General features: G+C 54.2%; 2 protein-coding genes across 3 annotated transcripts; both read right to left on the bottom strand.

Moving 5' to 3' along the window:
- Positions 1 to 852: 852 nt before the first annotated feature.
- On the bottom strand, positions 853 to 8,320 carry RAB25 (RAB25, member RAS oncogene family). 2 transcript variants are annotated; one of them, XM_090052267.1, is made up of 5 exons: positions 7,949 to 8,319; positions 2,673 to 2,868; positions 2,079 to 2,272; positions 1,714 to 1,794; positions 853 to 1,277 (listed from the first exon to the last, which is right to left on the bottom strand). In XM_090052267.1, the coding sequence occupies exons 1-5, from the start codon at positions 7,986 to 7,988 to the stop codon at positions 1,144 to 1,146; spliced, it is 645 nt and encodes a 214-aa protein (XP_089908393.1). In that variant the 5' UTR covers positions 7,989 to 8,319; the 3' UTR covers positions 853 to 1,143. The 2 variants fall into 2 exon arrangements, with proteins under 2 accessions (XP_089908393.1, XP_089908394.1); XM_090052268.1 differs by lacking the exon at positions 1,714 to 1,794 and having other exon boundaries at positions 7,949 to 8,320.
- A 2,118-nt stretch (positions 8,321 to 10,438) lies between these two features.
- LAMTOR2 (late endosomal/lysosomal adaptor, MAPK and MTOR activator 2) lies at positions 10,439 to 15,408 on the bottom strand. Its single transcript, XM_090051698.1, has 4 exons — positions 15,249 to 15,408; positions 13,528 to 13,690; positions 12,743 to 12,832; positions 10,439 to 10,693 (listed from the first exon to the last, which is right to left on the bottom strand). The coding sequence occupies exons 1-4, from the start codon at positions 15,314 to 15,316 to the stop codon at positions 10,637 to 10,639; spliced, it is 378 nt and encodes a 125-aa protein (XP_089907824.1). The 5' UTR covers positions 15,317 to 15,408; the 3' UTR covers positions 10,439 to 10,636.
- Positions 15,409 to 16,380: the final 972 nt, after the last annotated feature.

Here is a 16,380-nt window from a genome sequence, read left to right as displayed (position 1 = left end):
GCATCACCCAGCTGCGTTTGGATCCAGCCAACCTGCCCCAGGGTGTTCTGGAGCCAGGATCGGGACCTCTCTCTCCTGACCCAGGCCAAGATTCCCCTGTATCAACCCCCTGCTGCTTCATGTGGCCAAACCGGGTGCAGCTCACTTGGGGTGTGACTCAGTGTTTGGCCCTTTCTGATCACCCCAGGCTGGGGGAGACCACCCAGCAAACCCCGCTGTCATAGCACCTTGTCTTCCCAGACACCCATGCCCCGGCTCCACCCCTGCCTGCTCCCTGTACTTGCCTATAAAGACCGAGCCCTTGTCTGACGGAGAAACTGAGGCAGGGAGACAGCAGCACCCTAATGTAACAGGCCCTGCTGCCCTTTCTTTACCCTTTGTGAACTGCAAGTGAGGTCTTTACATCCCCTGCGCATTTACGTGCAGCTGGAAATGTGTTGGTTTAACCTCCAAACCCAGGAGGGGGACCCCCCCCCATGCCAGTCTGACATGGGGAAGAAAGTCCTTCCTACCCCCAAACCTGGGGGGGTCAGTTTGACCCTGAGCTGGACCCTCCCAGCCAGTAGGAAGGATCTGCAGGAGCATCAGCTGCCCCCAGGCAATGTCCTGCCTCCATCCATGCGTTAGCAGGAAGGCCCCAGGCAGTGTGGGCAGAGCTGGATTTGTGAGCCTGGGCCTGAGTATGGTGGGGGGCACTGACCACACTGCTGGGGGCACACACCTATGCTAGGAGGACTGTGCACACACCCCATCACTCACCCCCAAGGACACAGGGAGGGCAGGGATGGCAGAGCCTAAAGGGGTAGACCCACCTTTGGCAGGTGGGAATAAAGGCAAAGCAAACCTGCCTCTTGAAAACAGTTTAATGCTTGCACCCGTATTGCACAGACCATGGCAGCAGCCCCACCCCCGGGATCCGTGCCCCAGCTGCCTTCCAAAAGGAATCGGGAACGCGGAGGCTCCCAGCAGGCTGGGACCACATCCAGGAGCGACGGGGATTTCTGCATCTGCCTGGACCCTGCAGGGCAGGCTCCGGGCAGGGCGAGTCTGGGGCCGCCCGGAGTCCCACGCTGGCGGAAGCAGGGCCAGGCTGCAGGGCAGCGGGCAGAGGAGTGGACTCCTGGGCCCCTTCCCGTGCTGGGCTCAAAGGCTGAGGCAGCAGGAGCGTTGGGCCGGCGCATGGGACTGTGCGGTGCTGGCGGTGCTCTCGGGGGACAGCGTCACGGCATTGTCCGGGGCGCTCTTCTGCTTCTGCTTCTGCACCTTGTTGAAGATCTCTGTGGGGGAAGAAGTGCTGTGAAATGACCCTCGGGGCAAACATAAACCCACCCGACAGGGGGAGCCAGGCACCGTCTCAGTGAGCACAGCCGACCCCCGTCATCTCCAAGGGCGTGATACCAGCCCTGAGCCCCACCACCCCTCTCCAGGGCAGTTCCATGGGCCAGAAAAGAGGTTCACACCCCCCACCTACCTACGTGCACTCCCAGCCACACTGTAAAGGCAGAAAGCAGCCAGGGGGCTTATATAGGGCTGCCCTACCCAGAATGCTTTGCAAGCAAGGGGGAACCCCCTCCCCTTCCCCACTCTCTAAGTGATTGACAACTGGGCTTAGCCAACCAGCTCTTTCCCTTGCAACCAGGTCTATGGGGGGGCGGTGCCTGCACCCTAGGGGCTTTTATGGACCTTCCCCAGTGCCCCCAGTGCCCTACGCACCCCGTAGCACGGTCTCAAAGGCCTGCTCCACGTTGGTGGAGTCCAGCGCCGAGGTCTCGACGAAGAGCAGCCCATTGTTCTCTGCAACAACAGGAGTCTCACGAGGTGCCCGGGCCTATGCCGGGGGCAGCACGGACCCCCTAGCGCAGAGCTCCCCACACAGTCCCCTTGGGGCATCTGTATTTCCCACATGTAATGCACCTTCTGATTTCCAGCAGGTGTTTTTTCGGGGGTGAGGGTGGGGAAGAGGTGTGTGTTGTATGCAAGATGATAATTTTGGGAGCTCAAGACCCCCAGTTCCAGGCCAGGGGGCCAGGTCGCCAAGCCAGCTGAGCTGCAGGGGGTTAGGGAGTGATTCTGTGTACCTGCGAACATCTTGGCCTCCTCGGTTGGCACCTCCCGAGCCTGGGTGAGGTCGGTCTTGTTGCCCACCAGCATGACGATGATGGTGGCTTCAGCATGGTCATAGAGCTCCTTCAGCCACCGCTCCACCTCATCATACGTCTGGTGCTTGGTGATGTCGAATACCACCAAGGCGCCCACTGCACCCCGGTAATACCTGCCGAGAGCAGGCAGCCTCACCATGGGACCCAACCCAGAGCTTGGGACACCCCCACAGCACTTGGACCGGGCCCTGCAGCACGTCCCCCACCCCAGCAGTAGCTGAATGGGAATGGGATAACAACCCACTACTGCTGGCATGCATCAGAGCTGCTCCTTGGGTTCAAGGAGGGATGCATGCGGAGTCCCATGGCCATGACTGTCTAAGCCCTGGTGAGCATCGGTGCCAGCTTTCCAGCCAGGCTGTTTTGCATGGAAGAGGTGCAGGGCAATGGGATATCAGGGAGTATTGCCAGGACAGTGAGAGAGTGGCGGGGGTCAGGGATTGGACCCATGCAGCGCTGGCTCCAAAGACACTAGGAGGAGACATCGAGGGCCCTCCCCGCCAGGGCACTCACGCTGAGGTGATGGCGCGGTAGCGCTCCAGCCCAGCCGTGTCCCAAATCTGTGCCTTCACCATGGCGTCGCCCACCAGGACGGTGCGGGTGGAGAACTCCACGCCGATAGTGGTGCGGCTGTCATGGCTGAACTCATTGCGGGTGAAGCGTGAAAGCAGGTTGGTCTTCCCCACACCTGACTCTCCGATCAGGACCACTGGGAGGCAATGGAGAAATCTTCGTCAGCACGGGAGGAGAGTGGAGGGAGAATCCCCCTGTGCTGCCAGCAGTACGGGGCATGTGACACAGTTCTGGAGGGGGCAGTGGGCTGCTTAGTAGGATTACCAGCAGACTGAGGGCAGTGATTCTTCCCCTCTATTAGCACTGGCAAGGCCACATCTAGAGTCCTGTGTCCAGGTTTGGGCCCCTCGCTGCAGAAAGGAGGTGGACACACTGGAGAGAGTCCAGCGGAGGGCAATGAAAATGGTTGTGGGGCTGGGGCACAGGACTTGTGAGGGGAGGCTGAGGGCACTGGGCTTATTCAGTCTGCAGAAGAGAGGACTGAGTGGAGATTTAATAGCAGCCTCCAGCTCCCTGCAGGGTGGCTCCAAAGAGGATGGCACTGGACCATTCTCAGTGGTGGCAGATGACAGAAGGAGCAATGGGTTCAAGCTGCAGCAAGGGAGGTTTAGTTTGGAAATTAGGAAAAACTTTCTCACTAGAAGGGTAGTAAAGCTCTGGAACAGGTTACCCAGAGAGGTGGTGGCATCTCCATCCTTGGAGGTTTTTAAGACCTGGCTAGACAAAGCCTTGGCTGGGCTGATTGGGGCTGGTCCTGCTTTGAGCAGGGGGTTGGACTAGATGCAACTTTCCAAGGTCCTTTCCCACCCTCCTTGTCTAATTCTATATCATTTAGGCTGTGAGCTGTGTGGGACAGGGACCTTCTTTGTTTGTACATTGTCCAGCACAGCCATGTCTTAAGACCTAGATGTACAAGGGGATTTAAGCACCACATTGCATGGTGCTACTTAAGCCCCAAGCAGGCTATCCAGGCCTCAGCGCTCTATCCACCAGGCTGGAGGGTGCTCCAGGATGGCCTCTTCTCTCCTGGTGAAATTGTTTTAAAAACACTCAGAGATTCACCAGAGCAGAGAGAGGGAGAACGACTGACTTCACAGCCTGGCAGCAAGCGCATTGGCCTGGGAAACAGGACACCTGGGGTCATCTCCCAGCTCCAAGGCAGCAGTTCTCAATGAGGGGCCACAGCACTCTGGGGTGCCTGGAAATCTTTTCCAGGGGGCCATGCTCTACATGTGCAACCATGATTTGCAGGACAAACCCTGATACAGCAAACAGGAGTCCAGAGCTGTGGATTTTCTGAGTTTTTGCAACAGAAAAACTGCTCTGGTATTCATTTTGGTAGGCAAAAAAAGAATAAAAACAAAGAGGTGACACTTTCTGAGGGGCTTCTTGAGTCTATCTAGTGGTGCCTCCAGTCTAGAGAGATGGTGAACCACTGGATTAAGGAAACCAACCATGAAAGAAAGAACCAAGGGCGACTCCCATGATTTCACTTCAAGCCTTGTTATATTTAGGGGGGTCGCACAACTGCCAGCAAGCGATGGCATGAAACTCACTGCTGCCATTTGATGGGGAGCTTTAAAATATACAGAGAAACTGGAGTAAGTGGATCCCAGAGACAAATCAGAGCCCACCACCCATCACTTTTCTAGCCCATGATTTTTGAAGCCAGACTCAAAATATGGGTTGGAGGTAGATTTTTCCTGCTTGAGACTGTTGTTTCTGCCTCAAACCCCACAAGGATCCTTGGAAAAGTTTACCACAAGTTTTTGCCCGGCTTTCAGGGTCCCTCTTGTCCTGTGACACCCTTTTAACTTGTCAGCTGGGTGCAAACACAATGGGCTGTCAGGCCAAGAAGAGCTTTGGATGCTGCTTTTCATGCAGTGTCTCCTCCTGGCTCAGCCTGGGAACCCCTGGGGTGGAGAGAGGAATGACTCTGGGGATGCCTGTCAAGCTGAGGTCCTCTATACTGAGCCATCACGATGCATTTTGTGCTCTTTCATGGGATTTCTGCCCCACAGCACACTGCAAGGGCTGGTTTTCTCCCGAGTTAGAGAGAGATGCAAGCACTCAGAAGGGGTCAAATTGCCACCAACTCCAGCTCCCTGTGAGAACTAGCTGCCCCCATACACCTCTGTGGGTCTGGGGCTAAAGTGTGCTCCCAAGGTCACTCTGGACATCAGTGGCAGAGTTGGGAGAAGAACTTGGTGTGTCACCTCCCAGTCCAGTCCCCTGAACACAGCCTGTCCTGTTCCTCCCATCCCAGACTTGCCGGGTGTCCCTCAGACTTGATTTATTGCCTTCATTTATAGCCCTGGTTCAACAGCCCAGGCACGGCCCAGCAATTAAGAGAGGACTTTTTGGTGTACGGGAAACCGTGCACGTGCAGAGTACAGGGGCCAAGACAACCCCTAGCCTTGAGAAAGCCCCTGGCCCAGGTGAGCAGAGCCACGGACATTGTTCCTCCCTCCAAAACCAGCTCAGAGATGCTTCTGCTGCTTCCAGTTTCTACCCACTGGCCCCCTCCTTACCCTGGCAAGCCCAGCTGACGAGCTGGTCTGTGCCTTGATCCTGCCCATGGTATCACTGCAGCATGCAGGCGTGGACACGTGCGCCAGGCCTGGGCAAACACACGGTTCCCTGCACCATCTGGCAGTGCGAACAGGGTGTTAAAGAGCCAAGAGGCCTTTTCTGGGACAGGCTTCTCACCCCACGCTCCCTGGGGGCAGGAGCTGGGAGAATCCCCTTCATGCTTGGCAGTATAGGGCTTAGGACACATAGCTGAGTGAAAAATCATTCAGTATAGAGGCAGCATGGACCAGCAAGTAGCTCAGGTTCAGGACACCTGAGTTTTACTCTCACCTCTTCCTGAGCAAACCTTTGCTTCACTTCTCTGTGCCTCAGTTTTCCTTCCCTGCCCTTTGCCTATCCAGGCCACGAGCTCCCCAGGAGAACAACTGCTTCGAACCTGCACTGGCACCAGAAGTGGCTGTGATAGACAGGGATAAAACCATGCACAAGGCAGGCTGCTCTATTTCTAAAGCCTTGAATTCTTTGCCTCTGATGCCACCATCAACACCTTAGCTCAGTCAAGCAGAGTGACTTTGAGGTGCCCGCTGAGACTTTCCTCCACCCCCTCCCTGGGCAGCCAGGTGTTTATCATCTGTGTTTCACTCCACTTCCTTTTTCTCTGCACTTCTGGCTGCTTTCACAGTTCTCAATCCCAAGCCCCACATCGCAGACACAATCTCTGGGCCGGGCAGGACAGCACCCATATCAAGGAACTGCCGTAAGCCTGAAAACATGAACACACCGTTGAATGTTGTTTGACTGCAGAGACTTGAACTCAGCACCTTCCATGGGAGACAAACCAGGAGCAAAATATTGCAGCTTACCAAGGAGAGTTGTTGAGGTCACAGCTCATCAGACCCCTGCTCTCTCACCTACACTGGGAGCATCTACATGTGCGTTAACGTGCTTTAGTTAATGCCCATAAAATCTTGTACCTGCATTGGGAAGTGCTAGGAAAATGTGCATTAGCCTGTCTTAAGTAAAGAGCATGTTTTTGTGATGCTTTAATGCACATTAAAATAAGCTAAAGTGCACATGTAGACATGCCCCTGACACCCAGGCAGGCAGGGGTTAAACAGCTCTGCCTCACACCCTCTTTTCCAGGGAAATCTGGTTTTCCATACAACGAAACATCTCCACCAGTACAATATTTAACTTCCTCCACAGTCTATTTGCTTTTCTCTTTTGGAAAAGGCCTAAAAACCTCCCAAAAGGGAATTTTTCAAATAAAACAGGAAGCTTCAGTTTTCAGACAAATCTTTTTCTGTTTGTTTTCTGACAAAATAGGACATTGTCAGCTACAGATTTTGATGCAATATATATACAGCTCCTTCGATTAGAAAACATTTCAGGCTCACTTCTAAGACAGTTTCCCCCCAGTGAAATCCACACTGAGATAACGAGCTGGAAACCAGCAAAGCTTTTCCTTGAAACATTAAGAAGTGAAATGCTTTCATGGATGTTTTCTGGGTGTTCCCTCCCCCTTTACTTAAAGGGTTCAAATGGGTCTCTCAGAAGGGACATAATCTGCTTCTAAAACCACAAAAAAGAACCCCGGGAGTCAGTGGTCTCCAACCCACTGCCCCCAGCAAGACTGCGCTGGTCTAAACCTTCCCTGCCAAATGTTTGCCCAGCCTGCACTTGAAAACCTCCAGTGACCGAGATCCTTTTTGGGGGGTTTATGTTCTTAAGAGGCCGCAAAACCGCAGTGGTATTTAGTGCAATTATTTGTTAAAACAACATCAATGAGGCTGGAATATGCTGTTCCCAGGAGGGCGGAGGGCTGGCATCCCGCTGAACCGGATCCTGACAGCCTGGTGCATTGGGCGTTATTATTTGTAGGGCAAAGCCTGGACTGCCATTGAAGCCTGGTGTGCAAGGGGCTGCATATGGAGCCGGAGGAGCAGGTAGTAGCTGGGAAATCTAGGTATCTCCCTCTCCATGCTCCCTGCCCAGGCAAACCCTGAAGCATCGGTGTCTCTCTGTCCTGCCACTCAATGCCCGTTCCCCGGTGCTGCCCTGCCTTGTGCCATCAGCCAGGACAGGGGTGGGAGAGGCAGCAGCACCATTCAGAGGCACCTGTTGGCATGCAGTCACCCGAGAGTGGAAATCCCCCATGTCTCACCTGTAGACACCACAAGTCTTGCTGGTGGCCAGCAGCATCCTACCAGAAGCCACCCAAGCTGTGACCTCCATCTGCTACCCTGGGTGGGGAAGCATCGCATGCTCCACTGTATCTCTGCAGCCCTGAGCTGTCTGCTGCTCTGTGCCTAGGATGCTTATCAGGTCCATACTGGCGGAGCACAGGAAAGGGGCTTGGCTGGTCCTGATCCTGGGGTCTCTCTGTGGGGCTTGCACCAAGCCTGGGAGTGGAATTTGGCCCCCCCAGTGTCTGGACTCCTGATGCTGCAGGGTCTTCTCCACTCCTTGTCTGGATACCTGCTCCCTCCCACTCCTTGCTCTGCCAGCAACACCCCCACCTCCACCCTGCCTACCACCCCCCAAATCCCATCCCTCCAAAATTTCTGTGCCCCCTTAATTCCACCCTTAAAAGGAGAGTTTGCAAGGGGCTGAACATCCAACCTGGCCCTGAATCCTCCAGGATAAAGGCAAAGGGGTGGACAGGGTGCAGAGAACAGACTCACCCTTGAAGACAAAGTTATAGTCCTCCTCCGGCGCCCCCATGGCTCGTGGCTGTGCCTGGTCCCCTCCGGTGCGGGGTCCGGCTTTCAGTCTTGGTCTGCTTCCTGCCCAGCCAGGGTGGGTGGGTGGCAGGAGGGCTCAGGAGTGGTTTCTACACCAGCTGATCAACCAGGAAGGTGGAAAGGAAAAATTCTTCCCTGCCAAGAAGGCCGATTTGGAAGCAGTGGGGAAAGCAGGCGTGCAAGGGAGGCACCTGGCGCGGCAGGGAAGGAGACGGCAAGACCTCAGGAGAGCCAGGTGACCGAGCTATGGGCAAGGTGCAAAGGAGCTCCTCGCCAGGCAGGTTGGAGCTGCGTGACTCAATAGGGCGTGACCCGGTGTCGCTGTACAGGTTCAGCAGGTAGCGCCAACCCCCTCGCCCGCCCCCGAGAGAGTCACGTGGCTGCCCATGCACCCAGCAGCTTTGGCTCAGGACAGGGGGCCCAATCCTGAGCACTCTCAGGGCCTCATGAAGCCAAGAGAGCCCTCATGCATGAAGAAGCCTGCTGCAAGAGGCCCAGGAAGCAGAGGCAGCCGAGGGGCTGGAAAGAGGAGATGACACAGGCGAAAGCAGCTTGTTGACTCTGGATGAGCAGTATGCAAAGCAGGATTTGCCTAGGATGCACCTGCAGCTGGGGAGGAACACACCAGGACCTCCAGGATCAGGGTAGGTATTGGAGGGATGTGATGGCCCCGGTCCTCCTCATGAGTATCCCTGAGCAAAAATGGAGAATGCAGAAGGTGTCAATATAGCCCATGAGACCAGGGACAGAGGGTCCAACTGGGGAAGGGATCATCTGGATGCACCCCTGTTGCTAAGGGCAAAAGAAAGGAGGGGAGACCCGGTCGATGGTCCCTGCCGTTGTATGACTGCTGGCCCCAGCGCTCCACCTGCAGAGAAACAGCAGGAGTCAGAGCCCCCGGTAGCTCAGAGAGAGGCACAAAGTAGAGAAGTGGTTTCTGTTACAGTGCCCCAGCCGGGCAACAAGGAATAGGACCCAGGCAAGGCCACCCTTCGGGAGCAAAATAGAGACTTCTGCTGGGAGCAGCTATGATAGAGATGCAGCCGAGGCATGGAGAGGAACTCCTCTAGCGACTGGCAGCACCTCCTTTTTCCTGCTGGGGAGGAAGAGGCATTGGGCAAATTAATCCTGCCACCCATGCGTGCCAACAAACATGTGTTTGGGCTGAGAGAGGCCAAGAAAAGCCAGACAGACACAGAGGGATTAGGCACACAGTACCAATGCAACACCCTTGTCAGGCATCTAAGTGGATCCATACAAGAGCATCCAGTCTTACCCCAGCACAGGCCCAGGCAGGACTCAAGTGAGCCTGAGGCTGCTATTTGATTAAAAAAAAAAAAAACAGCCACCAGCCCAGAGGCTGCTGGTAGGTATCAGGGCATAAATGCACAGCCCCATAGTGGAGTGGGAGAGGTAGCTGGTCTGCTGTTAACAGTGCAAAGAGCGGCTGGGAGAGGAATCCGGCCCCTGGACTTTCCTTTGGGAAGTGGAAGCTGCCTTCCTTGTCCTGTGCTGCCATCGTGCGATTAGAAGAGGCAATGAACATCAGGGGAGCCTCCGTATCCTCCTAGAAAAAGCGGTGGATCGCAGACCTGACTCCACCCCAGCCACACCCGCAAGGGACCCTGCAACCAACAGCTGTGGGACAAGTCATGCCACCCCTATCCCCCGCACCTGGCCTGAGATCTGCAGGAGAGCCTAAGCCCTGCGTGAGAACTGGCCAAGAGGCAGGTGAAAAGGAAGAAGCCAAGGTGCAAACCAGAAGTGGCGAGAAAAGGAAGAACTGTGTGAGGGGAAAGGTTTGGGTCCGAGAAGAGCTGAGCCATTATTAATAGGTGCTATTTCCACATCTAATCCAACCCCTGCTCAAAGCAGGACCAGCCCCAACTAGATCATCCCAGCCAGGGTTTTGTCTACCACCAGGCCTTAAAAGCCTCCAAGGATGGAGGCTCCACTACCTCTCTGGGTAACCTGTTCCAGTGCTTCACCACCTTCCTAGTGAGAGTTTTTCCTAATATCCAACTTAAACCTCCCTTGCTGCAGCTCGATTCCATTGCTCCTTGTTCTGGCAGTCAGACGCTTCTCAATTTGGCATTAAAAAAAAAGTATTGAAACCCCTCACAGGCACTCCAGGGCTCAAGCTAGGCTACAGCTGCAATGCAAAGGCAGCCAGGGCCCTAGAGTAGACACAGCTCTGCTGCCTAAAAGGCCATTTCTGCAAGCCAAGCTCTATCACATTGCCTGAAAAACAGGAGTGTCCACATAGGGAGGCTTGTTGAAAGAGGACATTTCCCAGCCATGGCTGACAGTGCCGTGTTCTGCATGCAAGGTCCTGGAGTAGCGAAGGGTGTCAGCTGGTTCTGCCTCTCCTTTGTGCTTTCCTCCGCCCTCCCAGAGAAGCAGCAGATGAGACACAAGCAAGAGACTCCCTTTGAAAGTTTTCACGTTATTTTAATGCAGTATCAAGACGCTGGAAGCTGCCACCGTCGCTGTTGAGCCCCGATGTCCCCCGATGTCCCTGCAGAGCCGTACATGCCCCGCCACACAAGCTCTCTGCTGCTACAGTTCTTGGTTAAAGGGCTTCTCACTGCGCCAGCCCCATCCACGTGCCGCGCTGCCCCTCCTGACTCAAGAGGCTGCCACTTGTGTGAGTGGCTCTTCCAAATACTGGACCAGCGCCTGGGCCTGTTGGGAGAGATTAAGACGTAAGCCAAGCACGAGGGTCAGCAAGTAGAGCAGAAGCAGCTCTCAGCCTGGATTAGCTCTACTGAAATCTAGCCTCTCTGCCCCGGGCCACTGTACTGAGGGCACAGTGCCTGTATTCAGGTACATACCACAAGCTCCCACAAAATAACCGACAAGCGCCTTGGTTTAGGGAAAGCAGAATGAAGCGGGGGTGGGGATGTCCTTTTAACCCAATTGTTCAGTAGAAGATACTCCTCTGATGGCCAACATTCAGGAAAGGTGAGTGCATGCTATGTGGATCGACATGGTAATGTTCCCTCCTTCCCCTCCCATTTTAAACCAGGGGAGACCGAGGCACGGTGTCTTGCCAGAGGCCATAGAGCTGACCACAACAGAACCACACTAAATTCAGAAGCCATGACATACCTAGAAATTATTTTAATGGCTCCCTGCAACACTTATATTAATTCAGACTATAGGCCACATTTTGATGTTCCTTCAGAGCCAATTCCAGCATCATGCAGGGGCTTTTAAATGCTTGTAAATACTAGCAGGGGAGATCATGCTTAGGGGCAACCAACATGGGTTCATTAGAGGCAGGTCCTGTCAGACCAACCTGGTGGCCTTCTACGACTGGGTCACCAAATCCTTAGACGCAGGGGTAGCAGTGGATGTAGTTTTTCTGGATTTTTGGAAGGCCTTCGACACGGTCTCTCACCCCGTTCTCATTAAAACACTAGGGGACTGGCATCGACACCTACACAGTCAGATGGGTCACTAGTGGCTGGAGGGCTGCACCCAGACAGTGGCGGTGGACAGGTCATTTTTGACCTGGAGGGATGTGGGCAGTGGGGTCCCCCAGGGCTCGGTCCTCAGGCCCGCGCTGTTCAACATCTTTACCAGTGACTTGGATGAGGGGGTTAAAAGCACCCTGTTCAAATTCACAGATGAAATGAAGATGTGGGGAAAAGTGGGCAAGCTAGAAGGGGGAATAGGCTGCAGTCGGACCTAGACAGGTTAGAGGGGTGGGCAGATGAGAACAGGATGGGATTCAACACTGACAAGTGCAGGGTGCTGCACCTGGGGAGGAAGAACCGGCACCATACCTACAGGTTGGGGAACTCCCTTCTTGTCAGTGCACAGACAGAAAAGGATCTTGGAGTCATCACTGATGCCAGGATGAACATGGGCCGGCAGTGTGGGGAGGCAGTCAGGAAGGCCAACCACACCTTGTCATGCATCCACAGATGCATCTCAAGCCGGTCCAAGGAGGTGATCCCCCCCCCCTCTATGCAGCACTGGTCAGGCCACAGCTGGAGTACCGCGTCCAGTTCTGGGCGCCGCATTTCAGGAGGGATGTGGACAGCATGGAGAGGGTCCAGAGGAAGCCACTCACATGATCCGGGGGCAGCAGGACAGGCCCTGTGAGGACAGGCTACGGGACGTGAACCTGTTCACCCTCCACAAGAGAAGGCTGAGGAGGGATCTAGCAGCCTGTTACAAACTAGTCAGAGGGGAACAGCAGGCGTTGGGGGAGTCCCTGTTCCCCCGAGCACTGCTGGGAGTGACCAGGAATAACGGTCACAAGCTGGGAGAGGGGAGATTTAGGTTAGATATCAGGAGGTGCGACTTCACTGTCAGGGCGGCTAGGATCTGGAACCAACTTTCAGGAGAAGTGGTGCTGGCTCCTTCCCTGGGGGTCTTTAAGAGGAGGTTAGATGAACACCTTGCTGGGGTCATTTGACCCCAGTACTCTTTCCTGTCATGGCAGGGGGTTGGACTCGATGATCTGCTCAGGTCCCTTCCGACCCTACCAACTATGAAACTAATTTCCTCCTGCACTGGAGACACCCTTTAGAGAGCTGGAAGGTGCTTCCAGAGGCCACCTTCAAGCAAGAACTAGTTTCTGTATTTCCTATGTAAGCTGCTCTTTCACCAAAGTTCACATCGCTGTATTCTTCCAGTCAGATCTGTACTAAACATGCTTTTCACCCTGCAGCAACACAGCCATTCTCAGCTCCTGTTTCTGCCCAGCGAGCTCAGCATTACCTTGGCTTTCAGCATCCCAAATCCAACAGTCTCTTTTGCGTACATGCACAGCAGCAGATTTGCCACCCGGGTGATGGCAACACGGCCTTCCTGCACAGCGAGAGAAAGTGGGGAGGTGAACAGAGCATTGAATCCCATGTTTGCAGAGGTCTGTCCCAAGCCTGCTTCTAGGGGTCTGGCTCGCAGCATCTCGAGGCCCTGCTCTCCTACATCAAGATACCGAGGAGTCATTGGGAAGATAGTGTGGCAGAGTGGTTAAGGGCCCCCAACTCAGATTTTACTCCTACTTTCAGAAGGGCCTGCAAAGCAGCCCAATTAGGGCCTTCCCCTTTTTGTGCCTCAGTTTCCCTTCAATCTGCAAGATTGAGGCTGGCCTGTCAAGTGCTTTGAGGTCTACGGTTGAAGAGTGCTTGATGCTGCTACTGCCCTGTATGCAGAGTCCTTTATGCTATGCCAAAGTCAGGTCACACTTGTAAGCCTGGGCCTTGCTTTAGCTGATGTTTACACACCCACACTCTTTCCTCTAAGCAGTGGGTGAGAAGTGCTGCCCCATTTTGAAGTTCTATTTCCCAGCAATTAGCATTTCCATCAGGGAGATCTCAAAACACTCGAATAAAGCTCACTGGTCCCCACAACAAGGCACATCCCAGACCCATTTTACAGATGGGAAAAACCAAGGCAGGAAGCAGCCACCCATTGGGCACCAAAGATCTCATGTTCAAGCTGTCTGGGTTTATCCCACCTTCCTGCTGGGAGCCCACCGACACCCCCTGCAACCCAGGTACCATGCAGTCCATGAGGATGAACTTCAGGTTGTCCTCGTTGAAAGCCTGGTGCCCATTCTTGTCATAGGCCACCCAGATGTTGCTGGCGATGGCAGCTGTGACCCTGGCGTCTGTGTCTCCATAACCAGAATATGCCAGCAGTGAGCCCTCATTGTTCAGAAGCCTGGAAAGGAGATGCAGGGAGGAGACAGACTTGAACCCCCATACGCACAGCCCCCAGCGTCCTACACACCCTCTCCAAAGTCACAAGTGTTTTAGGGTGACCCACCCCAAGAGGGAAGTAACCAGCACCCTCCCCTCCTTTTAACACAATACCACCCAGGCAGGTTATACTTTCAGCTGTAACTGCATCACCCCAAATGGGAATGAAGATCACTGTCTTATTATTATTATTATTACTACTACTCAAGGCCAAATCCATTCCAAATTCAGTCATGAAAGCCCAATAATCAAGTACCTAGATTTAACTGAGCAAAGCTCAATTGTCAAGTCTGTGTGGCTCTACCACTGGTCAAGTGTCCTCCTTCCTGGACCCATCCGTCTGGGGCTTCAGAAGCTCCCCAGATCCAGGCAGGCATCCTAAATATAAGCCCCAGGCCCAGAAGCCTTGGGGTTTAGATTATTAAAAGAGGGTGGGAAGAGACCTCACATCTAGTCCAAGCCCCAGCTGAAAGCAGGACTAGCCCCAACTACATCATCCCAGCTGAGGCTTTGTCCAGCTGGGGCTTAAAAACCAAGGATGGAGAGTCAACAACCTCTCTGGGTAACCTGTTCCAGCACTTCATCACCCTCTTAGCGAGAAAGTTTTTCCTAACATCCAACCTAAACTTCCCCTGCTGCAACTTGAGCCCATTTCTCCTTGTTTTGTCATCCGCCCCCACTGAGAATAGATGCTCTAAGTCTCGCTTGCACTTAGCCATAAAGAAGATCAGCATCTACCCAGCTCCAGGCAACTTCACCAGCTCCAGGACCCATGCCCCTGACGGCATGTTTTCCTCCTGCCTGTTGCAGCAACCTTGAAACGCAAGGAAGCCAGGGCAGCTTTGGCTCTGGGATTGTTTTGCCGGGGGTGCAGCTGGGGGGGGGATTCCCATGCTCTTAGCTTTAAGGCTGTTGGTTGTAGCCGCGTTGGTCTAAGGACATAGGCAGACAAGGTTCTTTGGGTAAACGTGTTATCTTTTATTCGGCCAACTAAACAGCTGGAAAAATTGTTCATTGCAAACTTCTGAAGAGGGTTGTTTATACCCAAAAGCTTGCAAAGAACAATATTTTTCCAAGTATTTAACTGGTCAAATAATACTAATTAAAATAAATAAATAAATAAAAATCAATCAATCACATTTACCTAAAGAGCCTTCTCTGCCTGTGCCCTTAGCGGTTGTCTCACATCAACACATACAGGAATGGGCAGAGCTGGAACGAGCCTGGCTGCACTTCAGCAAACCATTCGCAGGCATATAAATGCAGCTAGTCCTGCAAGCTAGTGCCCCAGCCCCCTGGGCAAGGAGAAGACAGGATTTAGGAGCTAGGCTGGATTACTGCTTTTTAGGGCATACTAGGCTGAATTATTTGGCTCCTGGGGGGGGATGGAAACCCAGTGGTGCCTGTTTCTATCCCGAATTAGGAGAAGTACAGAGGAAGGAGGCTCAGAGGTACTGAACTGTGCCCCAGGCTTTGGGGACCCCTTTCATCCAGCCACCCTCCCGCTCCCCCATACTCACAGGGTGCTCTGGACCCCCCCGGTGTTGGCCTGGCTCAGCACCTGGGTGAGGGCTTTGGGGCGCAGCATGGTCACCACCGCACGGCTCTTGGCCCTGCAGCAGGGAGGAGAGGAAGGCAGACAGCTCTGAGCTCTGCTTCCCCATCAGCTGATGGCCCCTGGGCGCCCGGAGCAGCCTGGGAGCTGTAGTCCTGGCCTGGCTTCTGCCGAGTCAGGCCCACGTATGACAGGCACAGGGGTTGCGTGGCCCTGCCAGCAGCTCAGGCTTGCAAGGCAGCTGCAGGCAGCCTCCAGTACAGGAGCTAGGCACATGGCAGGCACAAAGATCCTGATGTCCGCCCCCCACCCCTGCCAGCCCGTTTCAGTTTCCCTCTTTAAAAAGCAGAAATGTTGCTTAGAGTTACCATAGCTCCGGGTTTTCCCAGACGTGCCCTTGTTTTGGGTCCTCTGTCCAGGCAGTTTTTTAAAAATAGGAGTAAAATCCCAGATATTTGCTCATACTCAGCATCAAAGTTTTTTTCCCCCCCTCGGCACTTCCCAGCTTGCCCCAGCAAGGAGCTGTTCGGGGCTGGGAGGAGCAGGCAAAGGGGAATTGGAGGCAGTGCCAGGGGGCTACAGGCCAGGAGCAAGATAGATATACACACATACACAGAAATATATATTTCTATCTATCTTAACAAGACCAGAATCCTGCTTTAACCCCACGGCAGGCACAACGCAGTTGCATCTCCAGCACAGACACTCCCACGCGGCCAGGAGATCAACCCCCTTCGCACCCCACAGCTACTTACATTTGGGAACTGGTGATGTGAAAACAGAGAAATCGATGCTCTGTTTAATCCCCTCCTCAGTTTCCCTCAGGCCTGGCTGCAGCATTTTACAGCTCCTTTGCAACCCCCTTGAGCCTGGGGAAGGGGTGGTGGGTGGGTGTGAGCTCTCCAGCTGGCAGCCCTTAGGGATAATCAGCCCCTGGCTACCCAGAAGCTAGCCTTTTTTCCAGCGCAGGCTTCTAGCAAATCACAGCCTCTCCGTGCCTCAGTTTCCCCTGTGTCACTTAGAGCAGACTTGCGAGGATTGAGGGGAGGAGAGCAGACTTGCGAGGATTGAGGGGAGGGGGCTCATACTAGTAGGTC

This window comes from Crocodylus siamensis, chromosome 6 (genome assembly GCF_052110815.1).
Source record: "Crocodylus siamensis isolate JL-2025a chromosome 6, ASM5211081v1, whole genome shotgun sequence".
Classification (NCBI taxonomy): Eukaryota; Metazoa; Chordata; order Crocodylia; family Crocodylidae; genus Crocodylus; species Crocodylus siamensis.
The sequence above is the reverse complement of the archived record's forward strand: the minus strand, read 5'-3'. Positions and strand labels throughout refer to the sequence as shown.

Bases quoted from the DNA above. Each gene is read 5' to 3' on its own strand.
- LAMTOR2 (XM_090051698.1), bottom strand. From the start codon at position 15,316: ATGCTGCGCCCCAAAGCCCTCACCCAGGTGCTGAGCCAGGCCAACACC. The intron at 12,833-13,527 runs GTACCTGGGTTG...CTCGCTGTGCAG, and splicing joins TCATCCTCATGGACTGCATG to GAAGGCCGTGTTGCCATCAC. The intron at 10,694-12,742 runs GTAATGCTGAGC...CTCTCCCAACAG, and splicing joins TTGGGATGCTGAAAGCCAAG to GCCCAGGCGCTGGTCCAGTA.
- RAB25 (XM_090052267.1), bottom strand. From the start codon at position 7,988: ATGGGGGCGCCGGAGGAGGACTATAACTTTGTCTTCAAGG. The intron at 2,869-7,948 runs GTGAGTCTGTTC...ATTGCCTCCCAG, and splicing joins CTATAACTTTGTCTTCAAGG to TGGTCCTGATCGGAGAGTCA. The intron at 1,795-2,078 runs GTACACAGAATC...CTGTTGTTGCAG, and splicing joins GGAGGCCAAGATGTTCGCAG to AGAACAATGGGCTGCTCTTC.